Source organism: Pezoporus flaviventris, unplaced genomic scaffold, assembly GCF_033815535.1.
Source record: "Pezoporus flaviventris isolate CSIRO_AGI_PZ_B2104156 unplaced genomic scaffold, CSIRO_AGI_Pfla_v1 ptg000001l, whole genome shotgun sequence".
Classification (NCBI taxonomy): Eukaryota; Metazoa; Chordata; class Aves; order Psittaciformes; family Psittacidae; genus Pezoporus; species Pezoporus flaviventris.
This window is the reverse complement of record NW_026892549.1, coordinates 46,727,208-46,755,010: the sequence shown is the minus strand read 5'-3', so window position 1 is coordinate 46,755,010 and position 27,803 is coordinate 46,727,208. Positions and strand designations below refer to the sequence as shown.

Genomic DNA, 27,803 nt, shown 5'->3' with positions numbered 1-27,803 from the left:
ATGGGAAGGGGACAAAGAGGAAGGAGCTACTGAGGCTGGCAGTGCTAGTTATGGAAGTATGGCCTGAGGGGATACAAACTGCAGTGTCTCCAGTTCTGCCATGGCATGGAGAGTAAACAAACCTGACAAACTTAAGATCCATCATTCACATTTCAAGAGATCAGGCATAGGGTTTGCATTCCAAACCCCCACCTTATTGATTAGCATTGTACTGAGGACCTCATGTGGGCTGGATTAGGCTGTGGCATACCAGCAGCATGCTTCTGTGGCTCAACCAAACATGTGACAAGTGACAAATGAATGGCTACAAGGCTTCTCTACATAAAACAAAACTGAGCAAAATCAGGTATGTTGATTCCTTTAGGTGGTTCATCACAAGAGAAACAAGCAGTTAGAGGGTAAAGAGAGGACAATGATTTACACCAATTTAAAGTGCTTGCTGAAATACAGGCATTATAAATACAGCCCTGGCTGCAACTATGACTCTTCCAAAGTGAACTGAACTGAGCTGCACCAAGACACTTTAGTAAAAAGTGCATGCATGGAGAAGCATGGCAGACCAGCAAGTACAGAGGAACTGTTTTGCTTAGTGTAATAGCATGGACCAGAGAGTTAACAGATAGATTTAGGGTAGATACACACCAGATAAAACCATCCCCAGAGTATAATTAATTTCAATTAAATAAATATAAGTCATAGTCTGTTTTGGCAAGGATTCTCACTAAAGGTCTCTTGGGGGAAAAGAGAAAAGGAAAAAAAAATCACCTGCCCCATTATCTTGGAAATTAAAAAACAGATTCAAATTCAAGGGTTGGAATAGCATCTTTTGTAAAGAAAAGACTTGGAAAATATAAATACATATTCATATAGCACTCAGTGATTGGTGCTCTGAAAGGTTTCATACCTCAACTCAGCAAAATTTAAGCGTTTGTTGAAAACTTTACACATAAAGTACAAGATGCACGAATAACTGTTTTCTTAAATTCTTCACTAAAAGAGAGAGGCAGAGTGCTGAGCTGATGCTGGAGAGTATGATTTTACTATGTCGTAAACTTCCCCAGCTCCCTCTGATGCCTTTAGGACTGATGCCTGATGGCTCACAAGAAACCGTGAAGAACAAGGGCCCGGATGTATGCAGAGATGGAACTTCAGAACACACACCTGGATTTTCAGTGTAGAATATTTTAGAGGTTTTGCTGTGGCTTCTCAGAAAGATACCAGGATGGCAAAAGAGAGCAAATTCTGGAGTCAGGATCAAATTCTAACTCTCTCTTTCCTGTGCATGCTCAAGAGTTTGCTTTGCGCAGAACTGCCCTACTTGCATGATGCACACACCAGTCAAGAATGCAGCCTTATCCAGACCTGTCAAATTACCCCCAGTGCAAGCCACCTTCCAATATCCTCACATGGCTGAGCCCCACAGACCACCCTGCTAATCTGTGCCAGCTGTGAGATAAAGTCCCTGCTTGTGGCTGTCTTCTCCAGGTAGCTGTAATTGTCCTCACAGCTGTTTCCCAACTGTGAGTAAGAAAAGCAATCAGCTACCAGATGCATAACAACTGCCACAACCAGACTTTGTATTTCTTCCTTCTTTAATGATGCCTGTTTTCTTGCAATCTTATCACAAGTTTCTGTGAGGCCAATATCATATATCTCAGCTTTCATTTTAAGGAAAAGGAACTGTCTATCATATGCAAAGTGTAACTAATGTGAGACAAATCTAATGTTGGAGAAGAGAAACCAAATAAAAAACCCTGATGTTTTTCATGTTACAATTTCACTGTTTTTTAAGGAAATCTGATAATATTGTGGGTTGTCTGAAAGATAAGCTTTGAACGCTTGGAGTGAGCAGAACTGATTTATAATACCATATCACATGCTGTAAACTCTTCTGAAATATGTGGCTTTACCACTTTAGCACAACTCATCCGTATCAATAGGCACAACACACTTTGCATGCGGTAAGTAATAATAACACTAAACATCCACAACTGCAGCTGTCACAGAAATCCAGATATGCTTGATCTCACACATTCCAGCAACTAAAATAAGGTTGAAGGAGGCTTTATTGGCTCAAACTTTGCTCCGTGAGGACCTACTTCTGAAGCCCACAATTCACAGTAAAGGCCAAAGACACTACAGAAGCTCTGGACACTTCAGGATGAGACACTGGACTGCCTTGTACCACCTGCTGTAGACCTGCATGCCACCTCTTTTTTCACCTCAGAATGGCAGGGGTTTCCATCAGCTCATAGCCTGTGCTGCTGCTGAGCATATTGGCTGCTGCCAGTGCAAGCAGGCAGAATAAGTCCCAGGTGCAGCTCTGGTGCAGGAGGACACCTTCAGCAGTGACCCATGAGTTGGCAAACACGTTCAGGAGTAACCTGGCAGTGAAGATGTGTACACCTTCACTGATGTTTACAGCAGCAATAACATTGCATCTCAGCAGGGCCTTTTTTGCTACAAAATCAAGTGCTAAAATGTCCATGTCCTTTTTGTGCAGGGCAGTGTGAATCCATGCTGGATTTACAGAAAAGAAGAGTCTCTCTCCATTGAAACTGACTTCTCCAGCTCCACACAAAAGCAGAGTAATGGCAAATAAAGGTTATTGCTCTTCTCACTCTTTCTCCTTTTGTATAGGTATTGGGGGTCCTGACTGAGGACTCCTGGCAAGGACTTTCCAAGGTTCCCAACTATAAGCCAGGTAGTATTTAACTCACAAGAATGCCAACTTTAAGCCACTCACTAGCCACTCATTTTTTGGGTCAGTAATTCTCATTAGGAAAAATCCTGTGCTTCAGTGTTACTAAATCCCTTGAGCTGATTTATGATAGTGGTGTCATAGGACCCACAACAATATTTGGGTTGGCCTAGTATACAAGCAAAGGTACAAGTGTGGCAAAGTTGCCTCACTGAATGCTGGGTGTATCTTAGGCTGATGGAAGATTTCATTGCTGCAAGTGCTGACAATGTTGATATTCTCTACTCCTCAGTGCAAAGGACCAGTGTCTCCTGGTACAGATTGAGAAAACTAACAGGTACCTGGAGACACAGTTTATCTGAACTCTCCTTATTTTTATGTAGATTGGTTTGGGGGCCTTTAAACCACACTTTTAAAGGTCACTGTCCCTGATTTTGATGTGGGCAAGGTAAGAAATCTGTGTGATTTATAAAGCTAGCTTCTTTTATTTCCACATGGGCTGGTAGAGAAGTCTGTGTCCTGGACTTCAAAGGGCCAGTTGTCTCTTATTTTGATGTGGGCAGGTTGAGAAGTATGCTTTGAAAAGCCAGCTCTCTCTCTCCTTTTCTCTCCCCTCTCCCTCTCTCTCTCCCTTTCTCTCTTTTTGTTTAATATTTTCTCTTGGGAAAATATATTCAAGTGTCAGTGAGGGGGAAATGATGAGCACTGAGTCTCTCAGCAGGATCATTCTGCAAGAGAAATATAAAAGTGAAATATTAAAAACCCTAGAATGTAAAATCCACCCATCTACAATCTAGCCATTCTCTCTCACTCCTACCCTAAGAGAGTGGTGGGGGGAGCCTGTCTATCTGGATGGGAGGGGGGGAAAGAGGAGGGGGAGAGGAGGAGGGAGAAGACGTGCTTTGAGCAAGAGGTTTACAGGTTTAGTAGAGCATAGTAACATCTTTTCAAAGAAGTGGGTGTTGCTCTGTGACCCAGTCGAAGATGCCCCTCCTTTGATTCTGGTGCATGAACACTAAACAGCCCCCATTTTCACATGGTAGCCATGATTGGCTGAACAATAACCTGGTCTCACAGTCGAAAGGAGTGGAATCCTTCACACAATTAGCTGAGACACATTAATCAAACCAGCGTGAAATGGGAATGTGTCGCTGTCCACAGCAAGTTTAATTTGGATAGGGAGCAAGCAGAGAGCAGACAGCTGGAGGAAGCACTTTCTCCTCTAAGTTGTTGAAGGCTTGGCTGAGTATAGTCTACAACTTGGGAAGGGCAGTCTGGAAGGGAGGAGTTGCTCATGTGTGGGACAAAATGATCACAAAGAATTTTTTCTATGCCAGTCGTCTGCTCATACTAGGCTAAAAACTCAGTGATGATGATTAGGTATCCCAGTGCTATATACAGGGACAGCTTAAAAGTGAAAGCATTAAGGCTACATAAGCAAATAAACTAATACAGAGAATGTGTAAGTGCCCAGAACTGCCCTGAATGGTGATTCTTGCTTAGCTCTATTTTGTCTGAACAGCAGTGCTGGCTGCTGCTGTGGAGGGTGCCCATGGAAGGACTGGGAGGGAGAGGACAGGCACCTAGGCAGCATGGAAACAGCTTCAGTAAAGACAAGTCTAGTCATCTTAAGCATTTTTCAAATCTGAGTTAGAATCATAGAATAGTTAGGGTCGGAAAGGACCTTAAGAGCATCGAGTTCCAACCCCCCCTGCCATGGGCAGGGACACCTCACACCAAACTATGTCACCCAAGGCTCTGTCCAACCTGGTCTTGAACACTTCAACACTGCCAGGGATGGAGCATTAACAACCTCCCTAGGCAACTCATTCCAATGCCTCACCACCCTCACAGTAAAGAACTTCTTCCTTATATCCAATCTAAACTTTCCCCTGTTTAAGTTTGAACCCATTACCCCTTGTCCTATCACTACAGTCCCTAATAAAGAGTCCCTCCCCAGCATCCCTATAGGCCCCCTTTCAGATACTGGAAGGCTGCTATGAGGTCTCCACGCAGCCTTCTCTTCTCCAGGCTGAACAGCCCCAACTTCCTCAGCCTGTTTTCGTACGGGAGGTGCTCCAGTCCCCTGATCATCCTCGTGGCCCTCCTCTGGACTTGTTCCAACAGTTCCATGTCCTTTTTATGTTGAGGACACCAGAACTGCACACAATACTCCAGGTGAGGTCTCACGAGAGCAGAGTAGAGGGGCAGGATCACCTCCTTCGACCTGCTGGCCACGTTCCTTTTGATTCAGCCCAGGACACGGTTGGCTTTCTGGGCTGCAAGCGCACACTGCCAGGCCATGTTCATTTTCTCATCGACCTTCACCCCCAAGTCCTTCTCTGCAGGGCTGCTCTGAATCTCTTCTCCACCCAACCTGTAGCTGTGCCTGAGACTGCTCCAACCCAGGTGTAGGACCTTGCACTTGGCATGGCTTTCAGGCTTGATAGAAAATTTCCCTAATGGACTCCAATAGGGCAGAACTGACCTGTGCTGTTCTGTAAACCTGTGATGCTGGTGCCTTTCTGTGGCTGGATCAGACAGAAATGCAGGAGTCAGAGGACGCCTTCCTGTAGGAACATCCCACCATGCTAGCAAACACATGGGAGTGGGATGCTGAGCCAGTGTTTTGGGCAGTAGGTGTTCCAGCTGGAGAAGCAACATCCCTTTCCCCTCCTCAGAGCCTGCCTAAGGGGCTCCAAGCTGCTCCAGCCACATACTGGAACCAAGCATTTGGCTCACACCTGGATTATACAAACCAGTCTGGACAGAAGAAGGTTAGTCATAGAAAGTTGGTCTAGTTGTGAACAAAATCAAGTCGGTTTTCGATGGGGCTGTTGGTAAGAAGGCAAATAAGTCTCTTTGTTTAAAGCTATTTGGCATTCACATGCTCCTGTGCACTTCCCCTCTCCTCCCTGAAGCACAAGTACTGTTTCCCGCTCCAGGACACGCTCAGCCCTTGTGGAAGCTGTGGAGTCTGCCTGAGAAAACCTCTCTCTCGATTGTTTCCAGCCCAGCTGTGGGAATCAGCGTGCCTGGGATGGTTCAGATAAGCAAACAAACTTCGGAGCCTTCCCCAGTCTGATGGCTTGAATGCTTTCAGCTAGTCCTATTGATGTTCGCAGTGAGTGCAGGCAGCAAACAAACAAACAGGTTCCCGCCCGCGGCAAGGAACGAACATGGGCAAAACAAAGCACCGAGGTGTGATCCCATTCTCATTGAAGTTGATGGCAAAACTCCCACTGGATTCAGCACTGTAGGCTCAGCCCCAGACTGAGGTTGTTACTGGAAGGGTTCCTGGACCAAGTGGGTTAGTAGGAATCTTTGAAATGAAAGCTGGAAACCTTCAGATGTTTTCCTGTCACTCCTGTGGACTTGAGCACATCCTGCTGCAGAGTCTGAAGAGGAGATACAGCATGGGCTGTGGGCACTGTGAGCCAGGCACACTCCAGGCAACTGGAGGAAGAGCAGTTCCCCTGCCACTTCTGTGGGCAACTGGCAAGGGGTGAAATGTACAAGGGAGTATTTGACCTTCTTGCACAAGGGAGTTTAGAAACGGAGCTCATGCCCATTGCCTACAGTTTGCCAAAGTCTCAACCCATGCCTGTCCCCACATAAACAGGAAGGATGGGTAAGCAACTCTTCCATGGCCAGCCCAACCGTTTGTGATCTTGCTTCCTCCCTGCAGGAGAGACTCTTGGGGTAGAGAATTACATGCAGCCATGGGGCCTGAAAGCATGGATTTACCTCAGCCCTGTCTTGAGAACCAGTTCCTGCAGAACATGAAGGGTTGGGAGAGCATACTTGCTGGCCCTTGTCCTGGCTCCCCAGGCTCAGGAGCCCTGCCCATAGTGACAAGGCTTAGCCCTGTGTTTGTTCATTTGTTCTGTTCCCCTCATTTTGCTTCCCCTGAAAGAGGCAGTTGTAGCTCTGTTAACACTATTTTTGAAAGCTCTCATGCTGTGTGCGCTCAAATCCTTGCATTAATCTACTGCTGTGTTCATTTCACTGCACTGAAAAGCAGTGAGTTTAAATCCCCTCTAAACACCATTGGTGACACCAGAAGGCCAGTGTTTTGATCCAGCCCCATTAATGGTTACAAGTTTGAATCTAGACAGCAGGGGTCAAGGGCAGGAAAGGATTAGGAATCACAGCCCATGGCATTAAGCTAGTGCTTTTGCCAAACCGGGAATATTGGAGCACCCAATGTACCAAGAGTTTTTGTTTCCTTTTTCTGACATTTGGATTCCACAGAGTGGGGAACCCTGTGTATTTCTTTATAACATGATGAACCCGCTATAAGTGAGCTTTACTCCTTGATTTATCACACGGGCTGACTAATAAGTTTACTATGCCACGTAGTATCATATCACTTAGCAGCCACAGGTTTTACACTGGCCTTTTTCAAATGCAGCGATGACTTAAATCAAGCCTGTTTTTTTTTCACATATCTACAGACTTTGCTATGCTGAATGAGATTCAGAAGCTTTCCAGAGTCAACATGCGCTCCCGAGTAGTGTCTGTTGCGTTTCCAAAATGTCACCAGCAGATGGAGGCAACGAGCAGCAGGCTCTGGAAGGCAAACTTCAAATAGCGTTTTTGAGAATGCAGATGAGGTCTGCACTCGGAGTGCTTTTTTTTTTTTATCTCACTTTTTATGCTGATGCTTCATTTAACAAATGGGATGGTTTGAAACTGAATTCTAAAACGATGAAATTTTTATTGTCACAATAAACTGCATGCAGCTTTGATCTTAAAGGGAAGAACAGTACTGTAACCAAGGTGCAATATCTGTGCTGGCTAGACAGTAGGGAAACTTCCTATCTGTCTGGCAGTGGGCATAGGCTGCAGTTTCCAGCCTGCCACACAGACAGAGCTCTGCTTCTGTCCTTCAGCCACAGAGATTTCACTAATGAGAAAAATTTTCTCTGTGAGCCTGCAACCCCAGCGCCTTCATCCAGCAGCACTTGGCATCCTGTTTCTCTCTCTTCATCAATTAGGAAAGTTTAACTTTTGGCCTCTGGCTTGTTTGCCTCATTATCAGTTCATTAGCCACTTTCACCTGGGTTTTCATATAGGAAGGTATTTCCTTATTAGCACACACCGCCTTGCATAGAGATAGTAACAAACCCAAGCGCTACCTTTCAGATCTACTCTTATTGTTAAAAAAGCCAATCAGCCCTACACAATCCCATCATTTTATGTCTATATCATCACTGTGAGATAAATAATTCGGTAGTTCATCCACTTTTTTGAATTATATCTAAATATTCTTCATCTCTTTAAGGAGTAGCTGTTTACATTGGTTTAAAATTTTAGGTTGGTCTTAATCTTACAGTAGGGAAATATTTACTGCTCTGTTCTTACCCTGTTCAACACAAAGGGGCCTCAGCATTCTCTAAGGGCTTGTCTATATGGGGTCAGTCAGGAGATTAATCTGAACTGATTTAAAGTGGATTAGTTAACTACATTAAATCCTTGAGCAGAGACGTACTGTTTTCTTACCCATGTCTTCCATTTATAATCAAAGCTCTGTCTACTCAAAGTGGCAAGTTTGGCAGTCCTCACTCAAGCAGAATTCTCCACTGAGAGATGTGTTTGGACAGGGATAGCAGTAGTTGGCTCACTGGCTTTTATGCTACCCCTTGTAGATAATTATTAATCTCCTTGTTATATAAATGATAAATTTAATTCAAGAGGCTTGCTTGAGACAGTGAAGACTCTAATTCAGGTATTCCTCCCAGTTCCCAGTAAGCAAACTGATGTTCCTATTTGTAACATAAAGAAAATCCTATTTCCTCTTTGGAATGTTAATCCGGAAAATGCACTCCACAAAACCAGTGACATTTCACTTAGATATCACTGAAACATTTTGCCCTGCTGTTCTCAACTGAATGTGCACTTTTTAACTTTTATGTTAAACTCATTAAAGAACATTGATGTTAAAAGATTTCAGTAGAGTTAAAGTACAACCTTGACATTTTTATTAAATATTAAAGGAAATTGATATATTGTCATGGAAGGTTTCCATCTCACAAATCAGAATTTTCTGGCAGAAAGTTACAACATCTGAAAGTTTCTGGCCAGCTCTGCGAAGGGGTAAAAATTTCTGCCTCATACAAAAACCATCTTATGTTTTTCCAAACCATTTTTTTTAAATTGTTTTTCTTCTGTTCTGCCTGGAAGCTTTACATCTCTACTCAGTAGGGACGATTTATTTCTACACTTTTATTACAGTCAAGGGGGCAAAATGAAGGAAAGAGGATCCAGAGAAAATGTTATTAGTGATCCAAGATGAATGTTCTGCCAGAGTTAATCTTCGTGACTGATTTGGGAAGGGGCTATTCAAGATACTAATATATAACTTCTAGATATTGCAATAATTTCAGTGCTCTGGCACCTAAACTGTCAGGAATCCCATCCCGGGTTATATTGCCATTTACTGCTTTAGCAATTACCTTAGTATTTGGGTGTAGGAGAACACTTCAATTGTGAACTGTTACTTACCCTGTGATAGACAGGTTTAACAACCTGCTTGCCTGGCTTAATGGTGAAAGATTGCTGCTGGAAAGGTTAAGTGCTGGAAGTTCAGTCATTTGCACTTTAACAAACTGTGCATCAAGTCGGACACTGAGTGACTGAGCCCCTGGGCCTGGCACTCTGGAAATGCCCATGCAGGTGAAGACAGAGGGTACCCCTGCTTTGCCCACAGCCAGCAACTTCTGTCCCTGATTGATGTGGCGGATGCTTCTGGGCAGGAAGGGAGGGCAGATGCTCTCCAGTGGTGTAGCATAAGCCCCAGCCAAGCACCAAATCTACTGGCAGCAGACCAGTGGCGCTTGCCTTCTGGTGGTCTTGCTGCCATGGAGAATGCTTGTCTGGGCTGGGCTGGAAGAGAGGTTGACACCACCCTTCCTGCTCAAGCACTGTCAGAAATAGTACTCAGGAAAACGTTGCTGGTAGAAATTACAGCCTTTCTGATGCAAGAAAATGCCTTTGTTCATCTCTAAGGGGAAATCTTCCAGGCTTAAGCCATTCATTCATATCTAAGCCTGAGAAAACTCGTGCTTTATAAGAAAATACTTGGAGAATGTATTTGTCTACATTTTCCACAATGTTTAGAAATGTGTCCTTGAAAAATGGCAACAACAACACAGCCTTCCCAAAACCACAAACCCTGCAAAGTTCCAATCTGGTAGAGATGTTTGAGTCGGTAAGTACAAAGCCTGCATGGAGAAGGTTAATTTGATAATAAACAACAAACTTAGTGAGGGATTGACAGCAAGAGCAGTGGACAAGAGAGCAGGACCCAAGTGTCTTTGCTCTGGCCCCACTTTTTTTGCCAGATCCATGCAGAAAAGCCCTGTGTGCACAGGGCAATACATGAAGCTCAGAAGCTGATTTGTAAGCCAAGACAATTGCTGGGGATTCAGGCCTGCAAACCTCTTTCTGCTTCCTTCGTGTAAAGGCTTTAGGGGCTGATACTGCTTTTATTGAAGCCAAATCTAAAACTCACACAGCAACAGAAGGGGGCCCAAGGCCTATATTCACAGATGTATGAAAAGAAAGGGTTACAGAACTGGAACAGCCTTATTAACATCAATGCTGGTACTCAAGTCCTATAGGAATAATGTATATTTATAAATATTAAGATGACAGATTCTATAGGTCCCTTTGAAATTCTGAGCATATGTTCTTCGAAAGGGCTCAAAGAATGGTTTGTGGCTTGATTTTCATTTAATCCTGTGATTGCATATTACACTTTCTAGAAGTGGCTGCTTCCAGGACACCTCAGAGGCTCCAAGTCATCTGTGACAGGTAAGCTACCTATAATGGCAATGTCAAAATCACCTCTGGGTTTATTTGTTTCTTTATGCAATCATTTAACTTGAAACGAGCTCTTTTGGCAAGCTCAGGAAGAGCTGGGTGGCTCTGTAGTAACAAGCAGATCTAACGTCAGTTAAGCAACTGATTTTGAGAGATTGCGGTGCAGGTGGGCACATAGTGGGTTTATTATGCTCTGAGGAGTAGTGATTATTCTCAGATAAGCAGTGATTCAATGACATTACGAGCAACTTTTTTCAGGGCACAGTTCAGTCCAGAGGGTCATACTTTCACAGGCCTTCTTGACCGGACTGAAGACAGACTTTGCTCTGTCCCAGTTTTAATTTCTGGAAACAGATTGTAGGGATGTTGCTCAACAGTGGTAAGGAAGATGTGCTAGGATGGCATTTTCACAAGACAATGAAATAATCTCATGATTAGTTAGGAGGGGAAAAAATCACTCCTCAGAGTACAAAAGCTATGAGGCTGCGGCCATGGTTACATACCTTGGCTTGACCAGGCACACCAACACCACCCAATCATTCCCTAGTGTGCTAAAAGAGGGAATATTTTTCAAGCTTATATATGTGCACATACGTGCACGAATACAAAATGCACACACACACATATACATAATGTATTTATGTATCAGTGAAACAAATATCTGATCAGGCAAAGCGAACTATCCTAGCTCAGAGAGTCAACAAAATCAAATCCCCTCCCAGTGCTAATTTAGAGGCATACAACAGCCTTTATAGATGCATAGAAAAAGACTAGATAGAGCTGTGTTCTCAGGATTGTGTTCATGCACAGGTCAAGGATCAAAAATTCTTTGAGGATGTAACCACATTTTTTGTCACTGCTGTTTATTATCTGTTCAGCTTATTGCGTAGGATCCAGCCCTACTCAGAGGGAAGTGTGCTGGCCTGCAGAGCTGGGTTTCCCAGGCACTGTTCTGAATGGCTGAAGAAACATGCTGCAGTTTTCAGCAACGCACAGGCTGCTGAAATGCCTGCCATTGTCACACACATCTTCAGAAACACACCTTGATAACACAGGTCCTGGAACAGAATGAATCCTCTCTCAGCCTGAACAAAGAAATACTATATTCCTTGCAAGTCTGCTGTGTTACACTTCTGGGTTTTGGCCATAATCCCCTGACAGGCCCCATTAACAGCCCCATACCCACAGGCTCTCCTCTGCAGCAGAGCCCTGGGCTGCATGTCGGCCAGCTCCAACTCTGCATTACAGGTTCCTTACACCACTGTGATCAAACGGCTGCCTTGGCATGCTCAGCTCTTGAGAAGGAAAGAACTGCTTCATACAGACCAATCAGCCATGACTCTCCATGGCCAATTAAGAAATCAAAAGGGAGCTCTGCGCAGAGCTCAGCCACCAGCAAGAAGCCTTGAGCCATGATGGGAAGCACTGAACCATGTTGCTGCCCAATGTGGGAGCCTGAAGCAACAGGACAGAAGGGGCAGAGGGTCTCCAGTAGCAGCCTACAGTGATGTACATCCAGTGATGTGCAGCTCTAGCAAGCAGCCTCTGGCTGGATGCTTTGGCTCCCTGTCCAGTCCCTGCTCCGCAAGGCAGCAGGGGCTTGAACTGTTTTGCTGGAGGCGAGAATTCAGCAGTTACATACAACAGTGAGGCCAGGTAGCTTTTATAAATCTGTTTCTCAGGATTTCTCTATGCTTTTCCCCTTCCTTTTGTTTTACATTTTATCTCCTCAAAACAGAAATGTCAGCATGTCAAATGTCCTGTGTAGCGAGGGGGAGTGCAGGGGCAGGGGGATCCCGGTGCCTGATGTCGCTTGGAGGGGAAGCACCAGTGGGGGCCAAGGGAGGAAGCACAACAGGCCATGCTCTGATGGGCCTCCTGATGCTGAAACATGATCAGAAAAAACAAACAAACAAAGTAGGAGCTGTAAAACTAAATTACTATTTTTATTTGTTTCCTTGTTGGTTTGTTTTCTCTCTTCCACTTCCTTGTCCCCAGCTGTGTGCTCCTCTAGAAAGCAGCCACTTGGCACTGGTATTGCTGGGCATGGAGCATGTGTGTATTACATCTATTTTAGGCACTCATCCTGAGAAACAGATTCATCTCCATGAATCCCAACGTATTCTAAAGCCAGCTGCATGGCTGGTACTAGGGAAGAAAGAGGGGAAATGGCATTTTCTTTATTTTTTTCTTAGTTTTGACCTCTGGTCTGCTCACTGGGCCAGTCAGGTTGTTTTGTGCACTTGCACTGTTGCTCTAAACTGGTAACACCAACCTTGGATATTCTGGTTATGACACATAAAATATAATTTGCTCAGCAGCATTTTCCCTTTTTCTTACAACTTTCTTTTACAAAATAACCATTTATTTTCAAAACTCCTCTGAAAGCATGAGTATGTGCTGAAATCCTTTATCCATGTACTCCAATATAACCAAACTCACACAGAAAAGCAAATGTCCTGGAAAACTATATAGCTGGGGTCGGTTTAGCCTGCTCCCCTATGTCACTCCCCTATCTGTCTCAGGATCTGAGAAGGGCTGGGTCAAATTCTGGTTACAGCTTTCTGGCTTATGCTCACCTCCTATCCTAATTTTTTTGTCCTGTTTTCCTAGGCTGAGCAAAGTGCCAGCAGTGGAGGATTTGACCTCCAGGATGCTTAAAGCCTTCCCCCAAGGCCGGATCTCTGCACAAGATGCACTTGTTCATGGTTTCTTCAGCTCTCTGCCTCCTCAGCAATATGAGGTTCCTGCTGGTAAGTTAACTCAGTTCCATCTCACTAAGAGCTACTTCACATGCTATTTATTGTGAGTTTCTGGTTATTTTGAAAGTCTGTGCCATTCACCTGGGCATCTGCCTGCCCTCCCTCCCCACTCCTGTATGCTGCAAAGTTTACATTCCGTTGCAAATTTATCAGCTTCTTTTTCTGTTTTCTTCCACTTAACCACTGTGTTAATACTAGAAAGGGACATGGATGGCGTGCCTCCATGGTACATTTAGAAAGTGGAGGTGTATGTGATTTCACAGCTCATTTCTCCCCCATTCTGTAACCCTAGGGGCCCAGAGCTTTCCCTTGGGCTCGTTCACACTGTGTATTCAGTGTAACACACATGCTGGTCCCTCCTGATGTCCTGAATTCCCAGCTGCTCAGCATGATGTGCTAGCCCCAATTCCCTTGGACTGCTCCCTTTTGATGTTCAGAGACAACAGCTGTTCCTCATACCCTGTTGCATCAGTCCTCCCTCAGTTTTACCTGCTTTATTTTCTTCTTCCCTTGCTGTCTTGTAAGCACACAGCTGCATACACACAGGTCTGCCTCTTCTGCCCTGAGCTGATAATAAATACAGGGTCTCTCAAGCTACAGGCTCTGGTCTTCACTAGGCAAAACTCCCTCTTATTGGGCAACAGTCCAAAGAGCATAGCATTCCCTGTTGCCTCCTGGGCACCCACTACACTAGTTAGTTTGGTGTGTTTTTTTTAAGACAGGAGCAATTAAGAAGCCTTCTTGGAGTGTGTTGTCGAGCTATTTGAAAACCTAATTTCTGGCTCCTGTGACACATCCCAAGTGAAGGAGCAGCAAGCTAGCATCTCTCCCAAACCGCTGCCCTTCAGAAGGTGCTCTGTATGTGTATGTGCATGAGTGAGAGACATCTGCATTCCTTTTCTGTTCACCCAGCCACAGAGCACAAATCTACTTTGACACTTTTAGAAAAATGAAAAGATGGAATCTCGCAGGAGCCTGCCTGTGCCGCGGGGGGAGGAGGGGAGCACACACAGCAGGAGGGAAGTTGACTTTTCTTTATACATATAGGGTTTTTTCCATGCAGAGTTTAAATTATGCCTGATAAAAGGAGTTTCGTGGATGTTTCAGTTCTTTCAAACCCTCCTGGCTTCCTCCCAATTAAATGAGGTTTGTCAAAGCCACAGGGCTCTGCTGCTGCCGGAGAGGCGGACAAGCACTTCCCGCAGTGACATCTCCAATCCCCAAGGGAGAAGATGAAAGCGTCAGTGCCAACAGAGAGAGAGAGTGTGTGGAAAAAAAACAGGTACAGAGACAGACAGTGTGAGAGAAAGGGAGAGAGTGAGGAGAAATAGAAGGAATGAGAAAACAGATTGGCATAATGTGTCAATCTCTCCAACATGCTAGCAGAGAGGGGACAGGTTTACTTCACCTGGGTTTATGCACCATCCCATATTTATTATCCCTCACATTGCGGCAAGAAGTACCTTGTGGACAGGAAACTGCATGGTGTTATCATAGCAACCAGTATGCTGGGAGCAGAATCAAAGTGCACAGGGTTGAAAAAAAGTACGGTATGATCATGCAAGACCATATTCATGAGTGACTCATTAAGCCTGTAAAAATTAGGCAATTCTGAATAATTCTCCATGTAGCCATCCCTATTGCCATAATCGTGTAAGACATGGGTTCTTTTCTGCCACTTTGGCATCAGGCTATTTTGGAATTACACTGTATCACCTTAAAATACTCATTTCTATGATAACACAGTGCAGATTTCATATATATATACTGTCCCCACTTTGTTCTGGAGGATGCTGGCTATTAGTCCCCATCCTCTGAAGGAGGAAGTTAATGCAGAAGGGCTAAGAATGAGCTGGAGATGAAAGGTAAAAGGAAGAGGGGGTTGATCCCAAGGTGTGTGAGAGAGTAAGAAGGAAACAATATTGGGAAAAATAAAAGGCTCCAGTAAGAAATTATTTTCTATTTTTATGAAATAATTTTGTCCATTACTGTTCTTTTTATAAGTTGCTAAGACAAGCTGGATGCTAGGGGATGTTTTTCAAAGGTCTATTCCTAGGAAAAAAAAGTAATTGGAGAAAACAGTGTTTCAATAAGTACCCCTCCAAATGTCATGTTTCTGAATACAGAGGGGAATGCTAATGGTAGAAGCTGGGTGCTGCCCCTGGGAAGGACGAGAGGGAGCATGAGGCTCTTTGCTTCCCAGTAGTCAGCTCCTGCTGAGGGGAACAGGTTGCTGTTGCTTTTGCTTAAGCTCATATGCTTATATGTTGCTTACCACCCATGCTGTAAGAGAGGAAGGCTCTCTGTGCCCTAAGTGGGGCTGGTCTGCAGAGGGGCCTCTCTTACAGCTGCTCTCTCCTGTGCCTCTAGGGCCAGAAAAGGCTAGTAAGGCCCAGGTTAAGACTCTATTCACCATTTTGGTGGCCTTAATTGTGCACATGCCACCAGTACCTCTGGATATAGCAACAGAGGACAGGAGCGGGGGAATCTCTATCTTCTTTACACTGTGACTACTAGCCTGAGGGGTGGCAGTGATGACCTTTTGTAAAACTGGAGCATTTGCTGTCAGCCAATCCTGAGACAATTATCTTTGTGTAGTGCAGCCCTGCACTACAACAGCTCTGATAAAACTTCAGTGTAGCCCTTTGCCACCTGCTAAAGCAGAATGTTTTCTGTCCAATTAATCACTCCTGGAAGAAAGGTGAGATCCTTGAATCAAGAAAGCATGAGCCATGCTCTCAACTCAGTGTCAGTCCTGAAGTGCAAAGGGCATTCTGAGAAGGTATCTCACTGCTGTCAGACAAGTCAGACACAGTGACAATTGCAGCTTATTATTGTTACTTTTAGATTTGGTTTATTTTCCTTCTCTTTTGCCCACAAATGCTTCAGAGTAGACTTGCGAGTAGGGAGGGTGAGCAGTGGGATTTAGGGTTAGCACCAGTGAGCTTCCAAGAAAACACTGCAAGAGCTCTGACCGAACAACTCAGGCACTTTGGCCAGGGAGGCCTGAGCTGGCTTCTCAGATCGTATCCCCACTGGACCGATGTCCAGGCTCAGGACTGACCTTTCTCACAGTTCAGGAGACATTTGACTCTAGGCATACTATTGGCTTAGCAGCTAGTCATCAAGTCAAGGCCAACTTGTGCTCTGTGAGGAGGATAGTGTGCGGCACGGGTGTGATCCTGGCTTTGACTAGGAGGGACTTGCTGCTTTTTTGGGTATGGTTGGTCTCTGATTGTTACCTGCTCCCAGCAGTTCAAAACCAGAGTACCAGGTGGTGATAGCACTGTAGCCTTCCTCCTGAAACAGCCCGCTATTCAGCTTTTCAGAAGCAGGAGGAGGGAGGTTTGGTGCTCACAGAGCATTGTCATTTTCATGCCTGTTGCATCTAAACTAATACAAAGCAATCATAGGCAATGAGGAGGTTAAGGCTGTAAGCCATTGCTTTCTAAAAATCCTTACTACTGCTGGAATTAGCCAGCGCTGGTAGGTGTTACCACAGGGCACATCTAAAGAAAAGCTGACTTTCATGGACACCTTGTTTGGGTTGGCTGGTTTGCCTAGGTTTTCCTACCTAGCTAAAAAGTTTATATAGTCACTTAAATATTTTTTCCTCTATGCTTTGCCACCTCTGTATACAGCAAATGGATATCCTTCACTGTAAATCAGATACGGACACCTAGAAAGAGAAGTTCCCACAAGATGCATGAATCTGTGTCTTAATAAGGGAATAAACCACAGTTGGTGTTGAGCAGCAAATCAGCTGTCACTCCGGACCCAGAAGCAGTCTTTTTTGTCAAGTGATAAAGCAAATCTTCACTTAACTCAGGAAAAATACCCTTCACTTCACCTGGCCTGATCTCCACAGTGGTAGAAGGTCTGCTTAAAAGTATTGACAGGGCACTGAGGTTTTGTATTCTGTCATTAAGCCACCACCCTGGGAAAGATGCATCACAACATCACAGCAGATGTGTGCCAAGGGCACAGGCCTCTGGAGATGTTGCCCTGTTCAAGCTCATCCCTGGGCACTGGCCTGGAGCAAGCCATGCTGGGCCCTGTATAGAAGCACAGGGTGAAAGGGAAGATGGGAAAAGAAGGATGGTTTCCTTTGCTCACTACCCAGCTCATGCTCTTGCAAAAGCACAACTGGCGCAAAGTTCGGCCCACATGACTTGTGGAAACAAAGTCCTACAGACATGGATCAAATACTCTGACTCCCATTGATCTCAGGCCAGAGAATCTCTATAAAGGTCTTATTGTTCAGGGAGATGAACTGCTCTTGGGAAGGAGTGCTGTTAATACCCTCATGGAGGCAGACGCTATTGCATCAGAGGTTAGCAGATGTTTTTCTGTATTTTGTCTAATTGCAAGTTATATCTGAGGTTTCTATAACTTCCATTTTCCCTTTGACGCTCTTAAATGCTAATCTGAGAAGATTTAGTTGTCTTGTGTGCTGTGAAAGACATCCAGACTGGAACTTTCATGTAGCCGTTTCCCATCCTCAGGTGCACTTCTGCCTTCACCCAGTTATCAGCAGAAAAAAGCAAATGGGGATGTAGTGATCAGATTTCTAAGGCACAAAAGTTAAAGCTAAGTTTGAGATTGTGACAGCAAGCAACCATGAGCCTAGGAACTCAATTAGCCTGAAAGACAACTATCTCATTATCTTTCCTAAAATGATATAAATACATAAGAATATAAAAATTTAAAATAAACTCTCTATTGACTGTCTAGATGACTGAATTTCACTGCTCAATTTCTTTAAACACCCACTTTAGTATTTATTTATTCTAAGAGTGAAGCAGCTACGATAATTAGACTGTCAGATTTGGTAAGTTAATGAGGAGTCACTGGAGTGGAAGGTTTTGCATTTGTGAGATTGCTGAAGGAGAGAAGCTCTATCTCTTTTTTCTTTCTCTTTTTTTTCCCCCTCCACTGGGTGGGAAGGAGAGAGCTTGGCAGTGTGTAGATCCATTTGAATCCTTTTGATTAGCGGGTTACATTCCTACCACTGTTCTACCAAATAGTATTTTGCTGGTTGCTCCAAGAAAAAGGAAAAAAAAACCTCACATGGATGAGATTTCTAGAGAAGGATGCCTAGATTAAAGAAATCATTTCCCAAAACAAGCAGAAGGAATGGAGCTGTGAGAAATAGGATCCTGAATGAGTTTATATTGTGGCTAATGTCACAGGAGAGCATTAGGAAAGTAGCACAGTGAAGGAAAAGGATCATTTTGCAGCTTTCTCTTTAATCTGCTTTTTCTGCCGGACAATCAGTGCTCACAGTTCCAGGAGTGAGACTGCAACCTGAAATCTGTGACCTTTTTGTTTCTTACCAAAAAGGCCATCTCAAGTTCAAGCAAGTTTTGGTGGAAAGCAGAGATGATTAACTAACTCTTTGGTAAGCACACAGTTGCCATTGCCAAAGCTGCTGCCATTATCCTTAGCACATGAATTCCTTTGTATACTGAAGGTGGGAAAACAGAACTGATGCCCAGGGCTGGATGACCACATCCCAGGCTGAGGACAAAGTGGGAAATCTTACATTCAAAGATCAGCAAGCCAATGGCCCACAGTGCTTGGTGGTATCATGGGAGGTTTGGGTTTGTTTCATCATATTTCCAAGACTCAGATGGATGTCTCCTCTGATGCCTCCCCAGTCAAAACATTGCTTCATTTCTCCATTGCTTAAACTGACCAGATTGTTTTGTTTGCCTTTGTCCTTGTCTAGTGAGTTCACATTTTATAGCTTACTTGTTTTGATTTCACACACAGTGGAACCTGAGCAGAGCTAGGCAAAATCTCTTTAGCTCATTAACATCATTGGTTTTAATTAATCATCATTTTAATACAACATACCTCAGAAAAATGGTTCAGCATCAACATTTTTCATCTCCTGCTACAGAAGGACCAAAAGATCACTTAAAGTCATTCTTATTGAAAGAAATTGCTGAAATAATTATTGACATTATTGAAAGAAATATCCTTCTGTTATATCCTACCTCTTTGTTTACTTTGTGCATTTGTTAACAGCATGTGTCCAGTCAGTGTCACTGCCTGGGTCTGTGTTTGCAGGGCAGACCTGGAAACTGATCTTGAGGTCAAATTAGCTTGACTGTCCAATTTTCTGCCAAGCTAAGAGGCAACCTAAGCTGTGCTAACAGGGCAAACCTCAGCTACCTCTCTGCGCTTTCAGATGCGTGTAGATGTACCTGCTACAGGATCAGGTCCCAGCACTCAGTGCCTGGTCTCACAGCCTTTCTACCCCATCTGCCCTCATCACATAGACAACAGCAGGCAGACAGGACAGCCTCCAGTCTTTTCAAGAAGGACCTGACACTGCCAGCCCTGTGATCAGACTGGGTTTTAGAGGCAGCCTGAATACATCCCCTGCTCACCTGCTCAAGTGCAGACAGGGCAGCTGTTCCCTCTCTGTGATCACAGAGGAAATAATCCTGCCAAAAAGCTGGTTGTCAGTTCCACTAAGGATTCTGGGACAACTCACTTGAGGAGGGCACTCATTCTTCAGTTCAGTGAATCTGGATTTGACCAGTTTTAACTGATTTTGAGAGTATTTCACAAATACTTAACTTAAAATAGTGAAAGCATAAAAAGAGTAGGAGATACTCTTATTAAACTTTTTTTTTTTTTTAATATTAACTTGGCCTGAAAGTGATTGTGTCCCTTTTTTATGCTGCTTAAAAAAAATGTACTAAACAAGCTTAAATGTCAATTCAAGTCTTCTTCTGCACTTCATTACAGCAAAACATTCTACAAGTGATGGTGTTCATGTTATTAATTCGCTTCTTATAAAAGCCATCTGGATTCAGACATGTAAGCAAGGTTATAAATGAAACAGTAATTTTTTTTTGTCATTTTAATAGGCTACCAATGGAAAGCAGGGGGTTCTGTCTGCTTTTTCAAATCTAATCAGAGGTAGATAGGCATCTAAAGCACAACAGCCTCATGCTGACACATGAGGGAATGGAATGTCCTGGGAACATAATGAAACTGGCCAGCCTTCCTTCATTGGCCAACCTGAGTTAAGTTACAAAAATAGACAAAGCCAAAAAACTAAACATACCAGGCTCCATCAGGAATCCATAGGCCCTGAGCAACACAGCAAGGGACAAAACACAGTCAGTCTTCTCCTTGTTCTCCTTCTGGTTTCAGGAAGGAAAGAGAGTGCCAGGTGTCTATCTCAGGGTGACATACAGTCCATTTACTATGCTATTCTACCTCTTTCCCTCTACCTGTTGAGGAAGAATGTATGGATTGTTGGAATCTGCTTCCATTCTCATGCTGCCTATCAAAATGCAGATAAAAATCACAGGGCCTCTTATATGTATGTGCTACTGCACTGGCCAAGCGTAGATGAATCTACAGAAAGATTCGAACTTGTTTAAACTGTTAGCAAGCAAAGTAACTGAAGGCACTAGCCCTGCAGAATATTTTTAATTAGAATTTATTTTTCATTTTGATTCAGCACTTAGGCCATGGATTTTTATCTTCACAAAATTCCCTGCAACAGGGGTAGATTCTAGCCTCCTTACAGCAAGGATCTTTGAAATAATTCTTAATATTGACAAAATGAAACAAAACCTTTGAGAGTACACAAGGACAAAAAAAAAGGACAGAGTTTGCTCAGGGAGAAGGGAGTGTTTTTTAAAATCACCTTTCAGTAGAAGAGAATTAAATTGTGCAGATGTCCTGCCTTTTGTTTTTCAGAAAGCAATGTCACAAAGATTGACTTGGCAACGAAGATGTAACAGCACAGTCTGGACACTAGACTTGCAGAATAAACTCAATGATGTGACACTTAATAGAGAGATCCCTGGTCCAGAAGATTGGTGTACAAACAGGACAGATGGGGACTGACAATTGAAAGAATGTAGAGGCTGATCCAAGGCTTACAGAGACCTGTCATTCCTGGGGTTTGCCTACAATCTCCTTCAACAAAAGAGCTCCTGAGGGAAGGAGGGGATTAGTCAAAAGTTGAGTGAAGTCTCCAGGGAAGACGGTTTCTTGGATAAAGTTGTCAACAAAGGAATTGTTGAGGACTATTTGTTATAATTTCCTAGAGGGAGCTTCTGCCATTACTAACAGGATTACCAGCATACTGGTTCCACACCAGCAGAGCATTAGGCGTGTGCATTGCAGACTGGTTGCTTAGAGCTGAATTCAGGGGTCTTCTTATACTGGGTCCCAAATGTGTGCAGGTGTTGATGAACAGAGGGGAGATGGCAAAGAACTAAGATGCAGCCAAACACAGGCCATTTTTTGTCCAACTGTTGCAGAAAGTCCTGGCTCATTAATGAGTTACTGGCGTGATTTCCTCTCCTTGATGTTAGGTCTGCTGAAGGATTATGAGAAGGAAAGCTAATCTGAGGTGAGTGCTGATCAGGATACATGGGGAAATCAGAGGGCTCTTCCCCAACTACAGTTACTGTGAAATTTCTTACAGCATTCTTCCTGGAGGAATTAGGAAAGCAGGCAATTTACTGTGTTCAAGTGCTAGTCGGCTTGGTTTCAGATATCTGGGATACTTTTTCTGGGCTCTGGGACATCAAGACAGAAGCCTTGGTGTAACCTCACAGCAGATCTGTGAAGAAGAAGAAGGCAAAGATAAATCATTAAGGTGCAGGGATGCAAACTTTCTTGAATACTTCTTATTCATCTGAGTAGTGTCACTGGCATGACTGGGAGAACTTCTCTGAGCAAGAATTATGCAGATCATTGAGGCACTGGAACAAATCAGTCATGGAGCTATGGGGAAACATCAGATAAATAGGTGGCAGCCATAGAAAGAGCTGGAAGGTGTCATTTCAGTGTAAGGGAGCTACACTTCCAGACCCACCCAAGTCCATTTCTGGCTAACCAAACACTACAGATCTGGGCACACTTTTGTGTTCTCCTTTGCCCTTGCAATAGACATAATTTCAGGAACATATAGATTAGATACATAAAAGAGCACATGGATTATCTGCAGGCACTGCTCAGTGAAGAGAACAGGAGGTATTCCTTGTGTTATGTGACAGTCCTCAAAGTTCTCTGCCTTGATAAGAAGGAGAGCTATGTCCCCAAGTCTTTCCACATCTGGATTGTGTGGACCCAGATCTCCCAAACATCAGCCACTGTCAAAGTGAGTGTGAATGCCTGACCTCCCTTTGCAGTACTGAACAGAAATCTGTCTCAGTATTAGGACCTTCTGCCTCTAATTTGCTCTGCAATGAATCTGAAGTAATATTACAGTGACCTCACAGCAGTTTAAGCAAGATCAGGCCGGAATATCCTATAGAGTTCTACTTAGGCATGTGTCTCTTTGTCAGCATCCCATGTGCAGGTTTATTTGTGGAGAGAAGGGCATTTGGAACCTTTTTAAAAGGAAACCAAGAATTCTTAAGCATACTGGCACTGGCTGTTGCATTGCAAAAGATTCTAAGAACTGGTACAATAAAGAAGCTTTTCTAAAGTGGCTGCCTGGCTACATAGGTAGAAGATAGCTCTCCACTTCTGAGTTATGGTGCATTGTCATATGCGTGTTCAGAAAGGCTGTAAGTGATGCCCAAGTTGAGACAAGGTATTCTGCATTCCTTTAGCACTCTTGGAGATGGCTGGGCTAAGAGCAGTGAAGAAGCAGGATCTTTAATGCCTGCCAAGGGCTGGATGTCTGCTCCTAATTGGGAGCCACTAAATGCTTGAGGTATGTTACATTAAAGGATTAGTTATGCATAGACAGTAAGGGATCTAATGACGAGATCTGAATCACTTTCCCCATGGTGTCAATCCAGACCACCAGTTATAGATGTCTTCTGTCCTGGAGCAGAAGAGAGAATGGCTTTGCTCTTTTACATAGCTGCTACCCCATATTCCAAAATTCTTACACTAAACTGCCAAAGAGTCAAATGATATATTCTAGCTCTGTTACATGGAGGGGCAGAAAGCCAGAAAGACCCTGGCAAAAGGATGCCCTGCAACCCAACACTCTTCTGTTCATTAAACCAACACTCGAGGCCCAATGCCTTAAATATGCCAGATCAGAGAGAGAAATTGCCCTAGAACCACTACTCCCCCAGAGTAACAGGAGCACTATTCACATCAAGAGTACTTAGTACATTTTCCATCCCCTGGCCTGCACAATCTCAAGGGCAACAAATGAACATAGTGTTGTAATGAGTGAAGAAGATTAGGTAAAAAGAAACATCTGAATTCATGTACCAAGTCTGTGCCACCCAAAAAGGTGGTCCTGCTTCCCTCATTTCCCTCTGTGCTTCAAGCTTCACAGTCTTTCCCTCTTGCTCTCTGGCACTTTTCTAAGCCCTTGATGAACTGATCTAACTCACTAAACAGGTAGAAAGCTGTTAATTCTTTTGCTGAGTTAGTTTTTCATTGCTTTACTGAGCTGAATCAGGTTATGAAGGGGTCAGAGAAGTATCAGACTTCATGCATGGCTGAGCGTAGAGTGGGAAAGGAGGAGCAGGAAAAAGCCATGATGATCAGGCTCCTTTATCTCCAGCCTGCTCACATCTAGTTCATGTGGGTGGTCATCCCCTGTCACATCTGGATGTTTGATGTTCTGTTTTGAGGTAATAACTGAACGGGTTCTAGCAAGTAAGTGCTCAGTACTGCTGTTGTGTATGTGGGCCCATTGCAAATCGAGGTGTTTGCTGTTGAAGACCTCACAAAAAATCCCAGACATTGGCAAAGAGGTGCAGGACTGACCTTTCCTTTTTTCCATAAAACTTTCTCTTGGCAGAGGCAGTATGCGCTGGTAAAATAGGTGAGAGTCTATGAAGTGCATGTAAATGGAGATCATTGTGCTCCAGGGTCATCAAACTGTTTCTTCTCACCACCTAATAAAAAATTACAAACAAATCTGAGATTTTTGAGAAATCCTTTAGCATCCCTTTTTATGTAAAGAGAGTTTAACAGCAGACTTAAATATTTGCTGTAAAAACATCTTGAAGTAAATGAAATAACCTCTTTCCCAGGACAAGATTCTGTTTTTCTTCAGCCCAGGCCAACTTTGTCGGCCAAATGACATCCCCAAGAAAAAACACAAGAGCTTTAATACTTGCAAACCATGCCTGTAACAGCGCAAGTGGTCAATGCTCTTTAAAGGGGTGGGGGGGAAAGCTGCAGGAAAATCCCCCTCACAAGCTAGACCTGCATTTGGGGAGGCCAGATGAAAGCCCTGATGTGGGTCATGTGACAGGTGTCACTTCAGTAATGATATTGGGGCAGAGATAAAAGCCCCCGCCAGTGGGTCACGTGGCAGCGCTTCATTACCGGCACAGCAGGGGGCCCCGAGCCTCAATGCCTTTATTTTGGGGAGGGTTTTTTATTTTTGTTTTTTATTTTTTTTTTTTATTCTGTGATAATGAGAAAATGTTTTAACTTCCATCCCTGTGTTTAAACACTTCTCCATGCTGACAGCAGCGGGAGATCCCTTGATCAGCTGTCAGATGGGAAAGTGCAATTCGTCTGGAAAGTAAACAGCGTGTTTGCCGGTTGGAAATCATTTTCTGTTTGTTGGGACCGCAAGTCGTGGTGTGATGGAGCCGTGTCACAGCATCTGATAGCTGGGGAGTGGGGATACGAAACGGGCTGAGAAACGGCGTTTAGGCTCTGCTGCTGATAACAGGAGGTTCAAATCTTTGACGCTTCGCTATTGTTATCGTAAGGAAAAACCCCACCACTTATGGATTGCTTATGAAACTTTTCAAGCAGCAGCTCAGTGTTGGTGTGGGTACGTGGGACCTTCTACAAGAAGCATGTTAATAGAAACATTCCCAAGAGGAAACCAAAAGGGGCACACAAAGGAACTGAGTAGGTGTGGATGCACATGGGGGTAAAGGCGGCCAGATCTCATTCCTGGTTTTAAAGAAAAAACAAAGTCTCCTTATGATTATATTAGAAAACATTTCATGGCTCTGATGTCACACAGGCTTGGGGTACGCACTGGGAATTTCAGGTGAGATGAGGAAGGCAAATGTGTTCACAGGGTCATGCAAGAGCTCAACCCCCATCCTGGGGAGGGCAGGGCCTGGCTGAAATCAGAGCTGCTAGGCTCTCCCTCTGAAGTACCCTGGAACCCAGCTAAGTTCACTTTAAATACTAACCACAGTTTTTTCTTTTCCTATTAGGCAAATACCTTCACAAAGTCAATTCCCATAGAGAAAAAGAGATACATATATAATGCACATAATTTTAATTAAAATTAAGGTTTGAATGTGCATATGCAGAGGCACACACAGCATTTTTTCTGTGCAGACATAGACAACATCTTATAAGCAGAATCAACAAATCAACCTGATTTCAACACTGGGAAAGTTAATTACTCAGAGCAGGGCTTGGATCATGTATTAGATATTTCCAGCAATTATGTTACATGGAGTCCTTGTAGTCTCCCAGCAAATGCTTTCCTCTGCTGGCTGCATTGCAGCCTTCTCCCTCTTCCTAAAGATCTCCATTAAAAGCTTCCTGCCTATTACACTACATGAATCCTTGGCGCATTAAAAGTGAAGTTTTGAAGCTCAGTTGGTAACTCAACTGCACCAGGAAGGCCCTAGAGCTGAGGCTTTGGTTTCAGGTACCCGCTCTGGAGCAAGACTAGGCTCTGGGGAAGCAGCTGCTGGCCTCCCACCCTGCAATCAGGTGCAGGGCTGGACCATCAGCAAAAATGAGCCCAAGAGAAAAGATCAGATCAGAATCTGGCCCTTTGTTAGCAGTCATTAAAAAACATTGCAGTTTTAATAGGAGCTTATTCAATTAGCAGACTAACAGGCTCCATCAGATAAGCTGGGGATTTCCCTGGGAATCCGAGTCACACACTGCTGAAGCAGCTCTTCACCCTGTGGTTAACCCTCTCTGTGCACAACCAGAATGAAGGGATCAAATCCCAGAAGAAGGTTTATTTCTGGATTCTTAGGGAAAATGACAAGCCCTTCACTGCTACCCCGGTGCCAGTGCTGAGTGTGAGTCACACATGCTGGAAGAACCCAGGAGGATCATGGCACCAAACTGTAGCTGCTGCAGACAGGAGAATTGCCTGATCTCCGACAAACATGCTGACATTTGGCAGCCTGACAGCTTCACAGTCCCATAAGAGGCTTCCTAATTAGAGCCTGGGTGAGAACCAATCCACAACTGGAAGTTTGTCTCTAGCTTTCTTGCTGTACTTTTTTCCCCCTCCCTTTTTGTGCTTTTTCTCCCTTTTCAGTGTTTTCTCTCACACATTCTCCATACATCCTCTCCCCGCGGGCGGAAGCTGTTTGAAACACCAAGCAGGAGGAAAGGTCATTTTGGCCTGTCCTCTTAGCTCAGAACAGCTCCCAGCAAAAGCACCCCTCTAGCATTTGAGCATTGCCCTTGAAGGAGAGGGGAGATAAGGCAGGGAAAAGGACAGTGCATGGTGAAGTTTGTAATGAAGCTAAGTACAGCTGGTCTGGAAGAAAACCAAACCAGTCCCATTCATTCCTAGTCAAACAAGTAGGGCAAAAATACTGCTCCCACCAGCAGGAGAATGGGGACTCTGGGTCTGCATCCAGCTGTGAGTGTTGATTTCCTCTACAGCAAGCTGGCCCCAAACAGCACATCATGACATTCTGAGTGTTTTAGCTGGAGCCAGGGCCTGAATTTAGCATAGTACAGTACCGTGCTGGATGTAAGGTGAAATATATTTTTTAGAGTTACGTACTGTTACAAAGCCAGATCTTTTAAAGCTAAATCATATTCATCGTTTACCCCATCACATGCATATTCTCTTAATAGTTCCAGAAAAGGTCTACATATTCAATAACTTCTGAATATGAGATTTTATCAACCAGCAACATCTGCTAAGACAAGCATAACTCTTTTACTGTGTTTACTTCCTAGAGGGTTATTTGTTGTTAGTGGGACTGATTGTTCTCTATTTAATATCCCAAAGTCTTTTTCCAGGGTAATGAGACAGGTAACAAAGCTCTTCAAAGACAATAGCCATTGTATACACTGCATATAGATACAAACACCAGAACCCACTTCATGTTAGAGGGTTGTTTCCCTTCACCATCCTCCTTGGTGAATACCATATTCCCTGGATAGCCACCAGAAACAGGTAGAAACTTGAGATTCTCCATTTTTGGCCATACATGACATCAGACAGCTCTGTAAGCTACCACCATCAGCAGGATCCCAGATGATGACATGGGGCCAGTGCTTACAGATCATTAGCTCTCTCCAAAGCAAAAAGATCTCGTTCAAAACATGCAGCTGAAGCTTTTTCCAGGCCAAACGCATTTGTTGCTGAGATATACTGCATGATCTCCACCTAACACCTTCAGAGATCAATATGAGTCCTATCTGGGTCCTTGGGAAGTGCACTTTTTTGAGGTTTCACTTTGGGGGTTCATTAAGATTGCTGGCACCCACGTGTTTCATGTGCTGCAGATGTCTCTGTACTGCGCAGGTATAAGAAAAAGCTGTGGACCTACACCTCTGTACTGGGGAGAACGACCCTGCATTAGGACTGG

General features: G+C 44.0%; 2 protein-coding genes across 2 annotated transcripts in view; one reads left to right on the top strand and one right to left on the bottom strand.

The window, feature by feature from the left end:
- ALS2 (alsin Rho guanine nucleotide exchange factor ALS2) overlaps nucleotides 1-24,138 on the bottom strand; it is an 87,529-nt gene extending 63,391 nt beyond the window's left edge. The window contains exons 1-2 of the mRNA XM_061456213.1: nucleotides 24,013-24,138; nucleotides 21,793-21,892 (exon numbers count right to left, since the gene is read on the bottom strand). The gene's annotated coding sequence lies outside the window, so the exon portion shown is untranslated. The remainder of the gene's footprint in view (nucleotides 1-21,792; nucleotides 21,893-24,012) is intronic.
- Nucleotides 1-24,165, top strand: part of CDK15 (cyclin dependent kinase 15) — a 40,996-nt gene extending 16,831 nt beyond the window's left edge. Inside the window, 5 exon segments of the mRNA XM_061453686.1 lie at nucleotides 2,641-2,704; nucleotides 10,471-10,519; nucleotides 13,142-13,281; nucleotides 18,577-18,691; nucleotides 21,019-24,165. Of these exon segments, the coding sequence (XP_061309670.1) occupies nucleotides 2,641-2,704; nucleotides 10,471-10,519; nucleotides 13,142-13,281; nucleotides 18,577-18,680 (357 nt within the window). The 3' untranslated portion in view covers nucleotides 18,681-18,691; nucleotides 21,019-24,165.
- The last annotated feature ends 3,638 nt before the right edge of the window (nucleotides 24,166-27,803 follow it).